The sequence below is a fragment of the Megascapheus bottae genome, chromosome 5, assembly GCF_031878675.1.
Source record: "Megascapheus bottae isolate mThoBot1 chromosome 5, mThoBot2.hap1, whole genome shotgun sequence".
NCBI lineage: Eukaryota > Metazoa > Chordata > Mammalia > Rodentia > Geomyidae > Megascapheus > Megascapheus bottae.
In genome coordinates this window covers 42,399,453-42,413,506 of record NC_143513.1, presented here as the reverse complement: position 1 = coordinate 42,413,506, position 14,054 = coordinate 42,399,453, and the positions used below count along the sequence as shown (strand labels likewise).

Here is a 14,054-nt window from a genome sequence, read left to right as displayed (position 1 = left end):
ATTACTGCAAGCACTAATAAATAACTTTTACCTGAGGGTATTCACTTTGCCTGGGTCACATAATAAATCATGACATGGTAAATATTGATTGAGTAAAGGAATTTGAGAGGCAAAAGATTCTTAAGGTAAAATAACTAACATGCATTTATTAGGTGAAGCAATCTGTTAGCTTTTTTTTTTTGACAAGGGGCAAAATTAAGGGTAAGTGTCATTTGAAATGGAAAATATTCTAGAATGTTTTGTTTGCCTGGGTGTTGGATAGTTCATGCCTCTTGCACCAAACTATTGGGGAAACAGATTGGCAGATTACAATTGAAAGCCAGTATGGGTAGGAGTGGAAGATCTGTCAAGCTAAAGCTGGATGCCAGTGGCTCAGCAACTCTACCCCTCACTACTTGGGAGGCAGAAACCAAGAGAACTTAAGTTCTTAGCCAGCCCTGGCAAAAAAGCTCATGAACATCCATCTCAATTAACTGGGCTGCCAACCTGTCATCCCAGCTACGGCAGAAAATTTAAACAGGATTGTGGGGTTTTGTTTTCGTTGTCTTTATTATTTTTGTTGTTGTTGGGTTTTTTTTTGTGTGTGTGTGTGGTCATGGGGCTTGAACTCAGCCTGGATGCTATCCCTGACCTCTTCAGCTCTAAGCTACCACCCTACCCTTGAGCCAAGCCCCACTTCCTGTTTTCTAGAGGTTAACTGGAGATAAGAGTCTCAGGTTCTTTGGCTGGCTTTTGGTCCTCAGATCTCAGCCTCCAGAGTAGCTAGGATTACAGGTGTGAGCCACCTCACCCAGCATAAATTTGAACACAGTAAAGAATAGCACAAATAAAATCATTGGTCTTACTGCGATGGAACTAGGAAAGCAGAGTGAGATTTGAAAGACATGATAATGTGTGAGTTTTCCCCTGTGAGGAAAAAGAGGTAAAGGAATGGATGGAGGCCTCGTGAAGGTCTGGCCTGAACTCTGTCTTTGTTCTTGTCATACCTGCCTTTTCTCGGCCCACGTGAATCCTCAATTCAAGGCTACTTCTTTCATGTAGGTTATATTTCCTCAGTCAGATGCATTGTATCTTCCTCTGTATCCAGAGTGCTTTCCCCCTGGCTCTATTTAAGTGCTCACTGCATTTTATATTGGCTAATTCTCATTGTTTCTCCTTCAGTTGGATTGTGAGTTCTTAAGAACAAGTACTTCCTATTTCTTTTTCTTCATATCATTTAGCCAGTCAATAACATCCTTCCCAAGAAAGTAGGAGAGTTGGTTCAGAAGCAGGTTGGTGGTGGACTGAATATGAGGGCATTGGTGCAGGAAGCACAGATTGCAGGGCCAATGTTTGTTCAGTAAATATTGGCTGCAGAATGAGAAGTGTGGCTCCGGGAAGGGAAGCCGTATTGTGGAGCCAGGCAGTGGCACTGAGACTAGATAGAGTAAGTTGCCTAAAACCACAGCTGTGGTTTTGGTGGTACCATGACCACAGTGCTGCAGGATGGTGGGTTGGGTGATGGTGGGCAACTTAATCTTGGGTGCAAGTGAGAGATGAGTTCAAGTCAACTTAGGAGGCTTCTGCAATAATAGACTTGGGACAATGGCATCCTTAGCTAAAGAGAGTGGCAAGTGACAAGAGGAGGAGGCAGCTAAGTTGAGACTGATTTTGAAATAAGGCTTGGATACTGGGATAAAGGAAGCAAAAGGCTATGTCATCTCCACCCTGAACAGAACTGCAGATCGGCTGGCAGAGCTGAGGATGAGAAATTAGGGTGAAAGATGACAGTTTAAGATAAGACGAGTTAAGACAGCACAGCTGGACAAGCCACGGATCTGTCCTATTAGGGTCTGGAAATTGGGGAATAAACACAGCAGAAGCAGGGATGTGTAGCTTCAGGGGTAAGGCCCATAAAGCCACAAGGAGTAAGAGTGGATTTTGAGTCCTGCTTATCAGGGATGACCATTTGAGTCCGCCACAGCATCACAAAGCCTAATGACCAGAGAGCCATGTGAGGCAACTTTCTTCCATCGTCAGTAGGTCTGCCATTCATGGAGAGGAGTAGCCTTTGAGTCCACCCACCGGCTTCATCCTGCCCTCCTGTCCTGCTCTAATGATTGCTCCTCAAGGAGCCAGTTGTTTTTTTCCCTTGGTGGTTCCTGTTTGGGACTCAGTCCCCTCAGTAAACATCTGGGGAGGAAAGGGATTCTCTTTTGACCATGTGATGTCAGATAGCCAAGTTTCAGGAAACGGCTGATGCTGCTGTAGGTCTCTGCAAAGAGAGGGCTGGTCCTGGTTGAAATAGGCTGGCTACGAGGGAGGGGGGGTCAAGAATTTCTGTTTCAGCAGGATATCCAGGAAGCAATGTCCACTGAACCATGTCAGAGCTGTTTGTTAAGTCATCCTTGAATTGCAGCTGACTTCATTTTAGACAACCTGGAGCGTGAGGAGTTGGGGACCACGCGAGGGCAGGGGCAGGACTTTGGGAGTAGGTTTAAAGTAACAATTCCAGAGCTTGACTTTTCTTTAAAAAAAATAGGTATTATAAAGGTGATGTTCAGAAGGGTTACAGTGACGTAAATCCAGTAATGAGTACATGTCTTTTTGAACATGTCCACTTTGAATGAAATAGAAGCATGTGATTTGGATTTTTACCTCCTACATAAGAGTGATCCTATGGAAAAAGACAAAGGGAGACAAAAGCTGAGAATAAACTGAATATCTTATTATTTATTCTTTGTTACCTAAAGTAAAAAGAAATATAGCTGATTTATTTATAGTGTACCTGTTCTTTTTATTTTTTTTAAATCTAAACTAGTATTCATAAGCCTTATCCTTCATGAATTTATTTGTTCAACTATGACTACTCTGTGGACAGAGCAGTGAGGAAGCATTGGGGAAACTGAGGCATGGAAGGCCCAGTTCAAGCCTTTAAGGACTTTAAAGTATACTAGGATCAGAGATCTGTCAGTGGTTGTGATGTAAAGGACAAAGAAAGCCACATTAATTATTGTGTGGATGAGGAACAGTGGGGCCTCAAAAGGCACCACTTGGCCTGAGTAGAGGGAGGAAACCAGACAAGACTTGACAAAAGGGGGTGGATATGAAGTGAGGCTCCAGAGCCCCAAGTAGGATTTCAAGACTCAGGGCCTCAACCCTAATGAATACCTGTGGTATGACAAGCTTTGTTATAGATTATATGCATACAAAAGGGAGGTGCCATTTCTCTCTAAAGGAGGTGGTATCTTGAAGAAGGTTCATTTTACAGGATGGAGGATGGTAGGCAGGAAATGACTTAGCAGAGAATGTGTGTTGAATCTTGAAAGAAAATAGGTATTTCTTCACCAATGGGATACAAAAAGGTCATTGTAGTTGAAGAGGGTTGGGGGAGAGAGGTGTGAGGAGAAGGGCGAGCCTATGGGAAGCACAGTGCACCTGCCCGCAGCCATGTGTCAAAGAGTTATATGCTGATGTATCTTAGAGAGGTAACTGGGAAGCTCTGTGGAAGGAGATAGTTTGGGTGAGAGAAAAGTAAAGTAAAGATGGTTAGCAGAAATGGGAAAAGATGCACAAGATACAAAATAAGGTCACAGAAGCTGGTTCCTGTTTGGTGTGAATACAGAATCTCGAGTACATCTATTATTTCTGACTTAGTAAAGAATATGGGAAATACTGAGTGCTACCATTTTGGATCCATTGCTTTGGGGTACCTCTGGGGCAGTTGAGATAGAGATATCCTTCAGAAAGTTGGGAATTGGAGACTGAGGCCCAGAAAAAGTTGTAATTACACACACACACACACACACACACACACACACACACACACGTATATAAACTCAAAGCAAGATTTTGTTTGTGATGTCTACAGAAAATGGCTGCATGGTATGTATGGAATATAAGTGAAGAGAGGGAGAGGGTAGGTAAAGATGAAAGGACCAGGTCACAGGGAGGTCTCAGCATCATCACACTCAGATCTCTCTGAATTCCAAGGTTTGGTATTCATGCCCAGGTACCATTTTTCCCACATGTGTATTTTCTGGAGGAAATGAGAAACCTCTACGAACACATTTTCTCTCTCTCTCTTTTTTTTTTCAAATTGTTATTTAATTGTTGAAGTATAGAGGTGTTACAGTTCCATTCAACAGATAGTGGGTGCATTGTTTCTTACATATTGATATCCCTTCTCATGTTTTTGTCCCCATTTCCCACCCCCTCCCAATCATCTTGTTTTCCCCCTTTCCTTCCCTATTTCAAATAAACAAAGTCAGATACAGTAACAACATGAGATTTAACCAAAAGGGGAAGAAGAAAAAAAAAAAAGAAAAGAAGGTAGTACATTAAAAACAACAATCACAAAGATAAACCTCGTTTCCATATCCTAGAGTTTATCTCATCTTATATGACCTTATGTACATAGCTTTTGTGCTCTTGTGATCCTCTGCTAGGAGAGTCCTAGATGTGTACTAATTATTCGAAATGAGGAAAACCATAGAGCCTATGTTCCTTTGGGTCTGGCTTACTTCACTTAATATGATTTTTTTTCCCGAAGTCTTTCCATTTCCTTATGAATGGGGCAATCCATTCTTTCTGATGGCAGCATAGAATTCCATTGTGTATAACTACCACATGTTCTTGATCCATTCATCTACTGAGGGGCATCTGGGTTGATTCTGTATCTTAGCAATGGTAAATAATGCTGCAGTGAACATTGTTGTGCTAGTAGCTGTAGTATGTCCTTGTTTCTGGACATTTGGATAAATGCCAAGGAGTGGGTCATAGGGAAACTATGTTTAGTCCTTTGAGGACTAAACTGCTTTCCTGAGTGGTTGAATGAGTTTATACTTCCACCAACAGTGTAGTAGCATCTCTTTCTGACCACATCCCCGCCAGCATCTGTTGTTATTAGATTTCTTGATAATGGCCATTCTAACTGGAGTGAGGTCGAATCTCAAAGTTGTTTTGATTTGCATTTCTTTTATGGTCAGAGATATCAGGCATTTCTTCATGTGTCTATAGGCCATTCTTATTTCCTCTTCAGAGAAGTCTCTTTAAGACTTTAATGGATGGTTGTTTCTTTGAAGATCTGTTTTTAAGGGATTGATTTTTTTGAGCTATAAGTAGGTATATTTTAGATGTGAGGCTTCTGTCTGTTGTGTGGCTAGTGGAAATCTCCCATTCTGTGGGCTTTCTCTTTAACTTGATAGCTATGTTCTTTGCCATACAGAGGCTCTGCAGTCTAGTGCAGTCTCCTTTGTCCAAAATTTCTTTAATTTGTTGTATTTCTGGGTCTTTATTAAGCAAGTTTTGACCTGTGCCAAAGAGACCTAGTATATCTCCTATTTCTTCTTGTAAAGTCTTCAGGGTATCTGCTTTTACCTCAAGGTCCTTTATCCATTTGCATTTAATTCTAGTGCAGGGTGACATAGAAGGATCCAACTTTAGTTTTCTACAAGTGCTTATTCAATTCCGCTAACACCATTTGTTAAAGAGGCTGTCTTTCTTCCATCCTATTTTTTGGGCTCCCTTATCAAAGATTAGGTGGCCATAGGTCTGTGGGTTGATTTCTGGGTCTTCAGATCTATTCCATTGGTCCTCAAGCCTGTTTATATCTCAGTACCAAGCTGTTTTGGTTACTATAGCTCTGTAATAGAGTCTAAAGTTTGGTATTGATATTCCTCCAGTGTTGATCTTTCTGTTAAGGATTGTTTTTTTACTATATAGGGTCTTTTATTATTCCATGTGAAGTTTTGGATTGCTTCCTCTATTTCTTTAAAGAATGACATTGGGATATTGATAGGTATTGCATTGAAATTGTAGATAGCCCTTGGCAGGATTGCCATTTTCATGTGAATTCTTCCAATCCAGGAGCATGGGAGATTTTTCCATTTCCTCAGTTCTGCTTTAATTTCTTTTTTCAGGTTTTTAAAGTTTTATAAAGGCCCTTTTGTAAAGGTCCTTTATATCCTTTTAAAGTTTTTATAAAGGTCCTTTTGTAAAGGTCCTTTATATTCTTAGTTAATTCCTAAATATTTTATTTTCTTTGAGGCTATTGCAAAAAGATTTGCTTTCCTGACTTCGGCCTCACTCCTCTCATTGTTGGCATACAGGAAAGCAGTTGATTTTAGAAGGTTAATTTTATACCCTGCTACTTTGCCAAAGTTTCAGATCAGCTCAGGCCACTTGGGAGTAGAGTCTATAGTTTTGTTTTTTTTTTTTTTTTAATACAGAATTATGTCATCTGCACAGAGGGAAAGTTTCACTTCCTCTTTCCCTAAATGGATCCCCTTTATGTTTGCTTCTTGCCTTATTGCTCTGGCTAGGAATTCTAATACTGTATTATAGAGGAATGGAGAGAAAGGGCATACTTGTCTCATTCCTGATTTTAAAGGAAATGGCTTTTTTTCACTATTTAGTATAATGCTAGCTGTAGCTTTGTCATACACAGCCTTTATTGTACTGAGGAATGTTACATGGATTCCTAGTTTCTCCAGAGCTTTTGGCATAAAAGGGGTATTAGATTTTGTCAAGTGCTTTTTCTGCATCTATTGAGATGGTCATGTGATTTTTTGTTCTTGCTCCTGTTGACTTGCGTATATGGAACCAGCTTTGCACACCTGTGATGAATCCTGTTTGATCATAGTGTATATATATTTTTTTTGATGAGTTGCTGAAGACTGTTGGCCAGTATTTTGTTGAGAAGTTTTACATCAGTGTTGATCAAGGAAATAGTTCTTTACAAACACATTTTATCTGATGTGATGTTTCATAATAAACAGATTCTTCTATTGGGCTCATGCATGCCTATGGTAAGCCAATGATATGACATGTTCCTCTTTCTGCAGCTGCTCCACAGAGTCAGGCCAGTGCTCCTGTCGGCCTCATATGATCGGGCGGCAGTGCAATGAGGTGGAGTCTGGGTACTATTTCACCACTTTGGACCACTACATCTATGAAGCTGAGGATGCCAACCTGGGGCCTGTAAGTAGGGGAGCACACAGCAAGGGGGCATTTGGGAGGCAGCACAGACACTTGCATGCTTTATATGGAGGCCATATAACTTTCTAAGCAGCATTTCTGTCATCACAAATTCAAGGTGTGATGTGTTTTTATTAAATTAATTATATAAAAGGGTATCATTATGCTATTTCCGTATATGCATATAATGCATTTGATCTAATTCACTTCCTCTGTTATTCTTTGTTCCTCTCTCCTACTGTTAGTCAGTTTCATTACTATTTTTATACACATACATGAAATATTTTAACCACATTCACATCGTTTTGGCCCTCTCTTTTGCCACCCCCTACTAGTTTCCATGTCCAAACAATTCCCTTTCATATTGGGTGACATATGTTCCTGAAATCAGTCATATGTAAAGCTTAGTTTGTCACTCACAAATATGTTTATTAGCTAATATGTTTTAAGAATCTTTTACTGCCAGAAAAAAAATTTTCATCCATTCTTTTCTCTGCTTGGGCCTCCAGAGTTACTGCAGATCTGATGTTATGTATACTCATCTTTGTCTTGTTTATCTTCCTGTATATGTTAGTGACTAAACATATATACCTGACATTGTAGCCAGGGTGGCTGAGGCAGCCTGAGCTAGCTGGACATTTCTGTACAACTTTCCAAGCAGGTCTATTGAGCTTTCTCACGGCATGACAGAGCTAAGATAGTAGTAAGATTTAATTATCTAGCATTCATCTTCCAAGAATGAGGAAGCAGACTCTACTAGATCTCTTAAAAGTTGGACTAAGGAGTCCCAAAATACCATTTCATGCCCTTTTGTTAGAAGTCACTAGACTAACCTAGTTCATGGGAAAGATAACATAGGTTGTGTCTCGTAGTGAGTAAAGTTGCTCATGGATAGAGGGAAGAAAGAATTGGTAGCAGTCATATCAGGAGATGACCAGTGACTGGTACTATATAATAACCCTGTAAGCAGTTAGAATCAACTCATCAGTAGTAAGCACTCATCACTCTATTACATTTCTTCACTTTTACTTGGAACCTGAAATGAGTGTCAATGAGAGAGGCAGAAATAATTGCTGGGTGCTGGACTGGCCTTATCAAGGACCAGGGAAAGCTCCATCACTCCTGGACTTGCTAAGAATAACATTTGGGATGCTTGTTTTGTTTGTTTGTTTTTTCTTTCTGAGATTCTTTTTTTCAGGACTAATAATACTCTACCACCTGAGCCACACAGCCACTTCTGGCTGTTTCTGAGTAGTGATCCTCAGATCTCAGCCTTCTGAGTAGCTAGGATTGCAGATGTGAACCCACCAGTGCCTGGCTATTATTTTTTAATACAAGGTAGATCTCAAGCTTTTGATTTCCATCTCTAGTATCTCAGTACATCAGAAACTAATTGACTTTCTATTGGCAAATTTGTAGCTGTAAGCAGTAGATATAAAGTAGCTGTAGCTTTGAACCTTTGGATGACTTTGGATGTGACTGTAAGAGGTAACTGAATTCCATTTTGTAGAGAGTGTCACTCCTGTTTTGTATGTTCGCAGGGGGTCAGCGTGGTACCGCGGCAGTACATCCAGGATCGGATTCCCTCCTGGACTGGAGTGGGCTTTGTCCGAGTGCCTGAGGGGGCATATTTGGAGTTTTTTATTGACAACATACCATATTCCATGGAGTATGACATCCTAATTCGCTATGAGCCACAGGTAAAAACCCTCAGTGGGCTATGGGAGTTGGGGTGCTACTGGTGGGAGAATAGATATCTGCTGTTTCTAGATCTTCTGTGGAGCCTAGGGTTCACACTGGAACAGATCAGCTTTAGGGGTTGGAACCTTCTCTGTGGAAGTTAAACATGCAAATCTTTCATGAATCAAGTTACTCACATACTCATTCAGTGGTCTCTGGTCAGGCACTGACCCTATGTTGAGGAATGATGATGAGACAGTATGAGGTTCCATCCTTCCCCCCAGCCTGCACATTCTCCTCATTGCAGGGAAATGGTGGAGGTGGCAGTGGGCTTGCTAGCACAGGTGAAAATGGTGCCAGAAGATAGGGTGGTCCCTCCAGTTCCTCTGAGCAGCAGTGTCAGGATGTGGCCTAAAGAATCAGATCTCAGTCTTACAGCTGGATTGAATTTGTTATTTGCTTATTGTTTTGTTTTGAGACAACATTTCCCTGTGACCAACTCATGATCCTCCTGCCTCAGGCTCCTGGGTGCAAGGGATTATAGGCTTGTGCCACAAGACCCAGTGCCTAGGTGGGATTTTGATAAGCTAACAAAGAAGAAAAAAGGACAGCCAAGAGGAAGGTTCTTTTTTTTTTTTTTTAGAATTTTTTGCAGAGGAATATGAGGCTGGAAAGATGCTCTTAGAAAACTGCCAGGATCAATAAAGAGTGGAACCTACGGTCATAAGAAGCCCTTGAAGGATTTTAAGCTGAGAACTGTCATTATTTGAGTTGCTTGGAAGTGAATGGAAAAGGGGCATTAGGAAGAAGCCAAAAGAACAACCTGGAGCTGTTTACAGCCTCCTAGGAAGAAAGGATGAGGGCTGGAGCCAGGCAGGAGCAGAGGATATGGGAAAGCAATTGTGTGTGTTTTCAGTTAAAACTTGGCAAGTGACTGATTCATAGAGGTCTTTGTAGTTGGGCAGATTACTGTGGCTAACGCAATGGGTCCTTTTCAGATGGTTTGTTTCTTCCTCTAGCTCCCTGACCACTGGGAAAAAGCTGTCATCACTGTGCAGCGGCCTGGGAAAATCCTAACCAGCAGCCGCTGTGGTAACACTGTTCCCGATGATGACAACCAAGTGGTGTCCTTATCACCAGGCTCCAGGTCAGTGTGACCATGGTTTGCAGCTCAGCAGAACGAGTAATAAGCATCTTCATTCAGTCTTCTCCTCGTACGGCTTGAGTTGCTGAGTTACCATTCCAGGGGAGGATGCTGGCTGTGTTCTCTCTCCTTACAGAACCACCACCGGAGAGCTTTCTCTCTCTCACATACGCAAGGGCTGATTGTGTCTTGTTTTTCTTCTGTTTGGGGGTAGATATGTGGTCCTTCCTCGCCCAGTATGCTTTGAGAAGGGAATGAACTACACGGTGAGGTTGGAGCTGCCCCAGTATACCTCTTCCGACAGCGATGTGGAGAGTCCCTACACACTCATTGACTCGGTAAGTGCCGTGTCTCTTTTCACAGGAGCCCCAAGCACTGTGGCAAGCCTGTAGTGTTGTTCTGAAGGGCTATGCCAAGCAGTGCACCAGAATCATTCTTTCATGGCGCCAAGGTTCAAACTACTTCGCTCCAAAATAATAATTGCCTTCAACAATAGCATTTTAAAAGTCATGAGCAACCTAAAAACTTGTATTAATATTGGTAGCAAATGTTAGTGGTTTTTATCCAGGTCATAAGCCAAGGTTTGAATGCTGAGGTAAATACCCCTCAGTCAGCCTCCTTGGAATCTTTGTGGAAGTGGTGGAAACAAACCACCAGACCAAACAAATGGGGGTTTCTGGGATTCACCCATGGTCCCTGTCTCCCAATTGACTTAGTTCAGGTTTTGTTTCAACCATTTCCTTGCAGTATGGCAGAGAAGACACTTTCTTCTCTATCAGAGGTCACAGATGCAAAACCAGAACATGCCCCACTTGGGTGACAGGAGTAGTCCATCGGACAAGTAGGAGAAGTCCTGGTTGTCCTGGACTTGTGCAGCTCCAGGACATAGGTGCTATCACCTTAGGCCAGCTGTAAATACACACTGGCATATTCACCCACAACAGAGTCCGGGGGCCATCAAGTTTCTAAGAACAAAAAGTATATCTGAACTTGACCTGCCTAGACTTATTTAAGAAAAGGAGGGTTTTTGCTCCATGTCATCAGTCTGGATTTTTTTCTTTTTCCCCATTTCAGAGGCATATGGGTATGGAGGTTTTACGTGCTTACTTGCTGTAACTGATGACATGCGTACTGTGGTCAGGACATCCGTGCTGTTTTTGTTCCTCTGCAGCTTGTTCTCATGCCGTACTGTAAATCCCTGGACATCTTCACCATAGGCAGTTCTGGAGATGCAGAGGTCACCACCAACAGTGTCTGGGAGACCTTTCAGAGGTACCGCTGTCTGGAGAACAGTAGAAGTGTCGTGAAGACCCCCATGACTGATGTCTGCAGAAACATCATCTTCAGCATCTCTGCCCTGCTACACCAGATGGGCCTGGGTGGGTGTTGCTTAATATCTGTGGCGGCTGCCACCATCTGCCAGCAGAGTAGACATCTTTCTATTTGAGACAGCACCCAAGTTTGCCTTTATTTCTGAAATAAAATGTTAGTGATGGATCACCACTGAAGATGGTATCATTATATAAGAAATAAAACCAGGCTTTGGTGATGCACACCTATTATCCTATCTACTCAGGAGGACAATCTAGACAATTATCGTTCAAAGACGGCCTAATCGGAAAGTCCATGAGACCCCATAACCAGCTAAAAACAAGACAGAAAGTCCAACAGAAACGGCCAAGAGTGGCTCAATTGTAGAATGCCTACTAAAGCACACATAGTGAAGCAAGTGGAATGCCCTAAGTTCAAACCCCAGCACCACCAAAAGGAAGGAAAAGAAGGGAGGAAGGGAGAAATGACTGGAGGAAAAGAAAGGAAGGAAGGAGGGAAAGAAAGGAAGAAAGGAAGGAAAAAGAAAAAATACAAACAACAGATGACCAGGGCAAATTGCACGAAGAGATAACATGCCTATAGGTAGGGTGGGGAATTGGGAATCAGAAGAGCATCAAATAACTGAAACTTAGGTAAGGTCACAAGAGCCCCCAAGGGTCACTGGGCTTTAGTTTATTGTCGTGTGATATTTGAGCAGGAAGAAAACCTTTCATGACCTCCTGCCTTGACCAAATGCTTTGATCTGCCAGCACTCTCCCTGCGCCTTCCCACCCCCCGCCCGCCCCCAACATAGTGGTGATACTTTTGGAAACTGGAATTCTGAATCTATTGAAGTAGGAAAGGAGCAAGGGTCAGGGGAACTGGAGGGGAGGAAATGGGTCAGTTTAGAGACAGGAGTTTCAGGTTACTCACGTCTGACTTCTCTTTATTTTGCAGCTTGTGAATGCGACCCCCAGGGTTCTTTGAGTTCTGTGTGTGACGCCAATGGAGGCCAGTGCCAATGCCGGCCTAATGTAGTTGGAAGGACCTGTGACAGGTGTGCGCCGGGAACCTTTGGCTTTGGTCCCAGTGGATGCAGAGGTATGCACGCCAGAGCACTGCGGTGCATTTGGATGTGGACAGCCCCCACGGGATGTGAACCTTCAAGGGTGGTGCTGACTCAAGATGAGTGTTCTCAACTGGGGACAAAGCAAAGCAACACATTGAATGAGTTTCTCAAGGCGGTTCCTTATTTCTGCAGCTTGTGACTGTGATCTGCAAGGATCTGTCAATGTCTTCTGTGACACTGTCACTGGCCAGTGCCAGTGCTTCCATGGAGTGTACGGGCGCCAGTGTGACCGATGTTTACCCGGGTACTGGGGCTTTCCAAGCTGCCAACCCTGCCAGTGTAACGGTCATGCCGATGACTGTGACTCGGTGACAGGCGAGTGTGTCAACTGCCAGGACTACACCATGGGCCATAACTGTGAAAGGTATGTGAGGAGTAAACAGAACATCTCTGCTCCTAGAATTGAGGGGAGGGGATTATGAGTCCCAGGCTAGACTTGACTATGTAGTGAGATCCTACCTCAAAGAAAGTAAGCGGAGCTGGGCTGGCAGCTTATGCCTATAACTCTAGCCACATGGGAGGTGAACTTGGGAGAATCACAGTTTGAGATCAGTTGGACAAAATGTTAGCTAAACATCATTTCAACCAGTTGCCAAGTGATATGGCACACATCTCATCTATGTGGAAAGTGTAAAATAAGAGGACCATGGTCCAGGCCACACAGGCATAAATAAGAGACCATAGCTCCCAAATAACTAAAACAAAAGGGCAGGAGATTTGTCTCAAAGTAGTTGGTAATGTAACTTTCTAGCCCTTAGTTTAACCCCCAGTGGAAAGGAAGGAGGGAGGGAGGGAGAGAAGGAGGGGAGAAAAGAAAGGGAAAGGAAAGGAGGGGAGGAGAGGAAAGGGAAGGATAAAGAGGGAAGGAAAGGGATGTGGTCTTTGGCTGAGCAAGCATTGTCTTAGGCAAACCACAGAGGAGCCCCTTTTCAGGCTCTAGATGACTCTCATTGATTTCTGACCACCTCAGTATTTCTGGGAACACATTCCTTTTTCCAGTGCATGTGTAGTTCACACAACGCCTTGTAAGTGTGGCCCGGCCGGGTGCTGGTGTTGGGAATGTGGCAGAGAACGTGAAGCTCTTTTGGGAGTCCACTATATGTTTCTGTCTTGGCAAATTCTGACCTCAAATGAGCATTGGAAAATGTTAATATCTAATTTGGTCAAGAGGAACAAAATCCAAATGAGATTAATAATTTTAAGTAGTGTAGCTTTTTTTCATTCCTCTTTTTTGTTAAATCCTTGGTTCTAAGACTTGAACTCAGGGCTTGCACATTGTCCCTGGGCTGTCTTGTACAAGACTGGTACTCTGCCTCTCAAGCCAGGGCTTCACTTCAAGCATTCTTGGTGGTTACTTGGAGATAAGAGTCTCATGGATTTTCCTGCCTGGGCTGCTTTGAATCTCCATTCTCATATCTCAGCCTCCTGAGTGGCTAGGATTACAGGCATGAGCCACTAGTTTGTATCATATTTCAAAACACTGTATGCAGTCACAGTGTCTGGTGTTGATGGCTCATATCTGTAATCGTATCTACTCAAGAGGCTGAGATCTGAGAATGGAGATTTGAAGCTAGCCTTGGTAGGAAAGTGTGAGATTCTTCTTTCAAAAACACTGGAAGTAGAACTGTGACTCAAATGGCAGGGCACTAGCTCAGGGCCAGCACCCAGGCCTGGAACTCAAGACTCCCTCCCTGCCCCCCACACACACATTAAAAAAAGAAATAAGAGAAGTGCACAAGCAGAGCCCTTGCCAGCTTAACAAATGTTAGTTTACTAGTTGACCAGTTCTGATGAATACCAACCAGCTCTACATCAGATCCATGGTCAGCATGG

General features: G+C 42.9%; 1 protein-coding gene across 1 annotated transcript in view; it reads left to right on the top strand.

The window, feature by feature from the left end:
- Positions 1 to 14,054, top strand: part of Lamb1 (laminin subunit beta 1) — a 70,065-nt gene that overhangs the window by 27,575 nt on the left and 28,436 nt on the right. Inside the window, exons 14-20 of the mRNA XM_090333006.1 lie at positions 6,825 to 6,960; positions 8,499 to 8,657; positions 9,657 to 9,784; positions 9,996 to 10,119; positions 10,953 to 11,160; positions 12,050 to 12,193; positions 12,354 to 12,585. Coding sequence (XP_090189132.1) covers positions 6,825 to 6,960; positions 8,499 to 8,657; positions 9,657 to 9,784; positions 9,996 to 10,119; positions 10,953 to 11,160; positions 12,050 to 12,193; positions 12,354 to 12,585 — 1,131 coding nt within the window. The remainder of the gene's footprint in view (positions 1 to 6,824; positions 6,961 to 8,498; positions 8,658 to 9,656; positions 9,785 to 9,995; positions 10,120 to 10,952; positions 11,161 to 12,049; positions 12,194 to 12,353; positions 12,586 to 14,054) is intronic.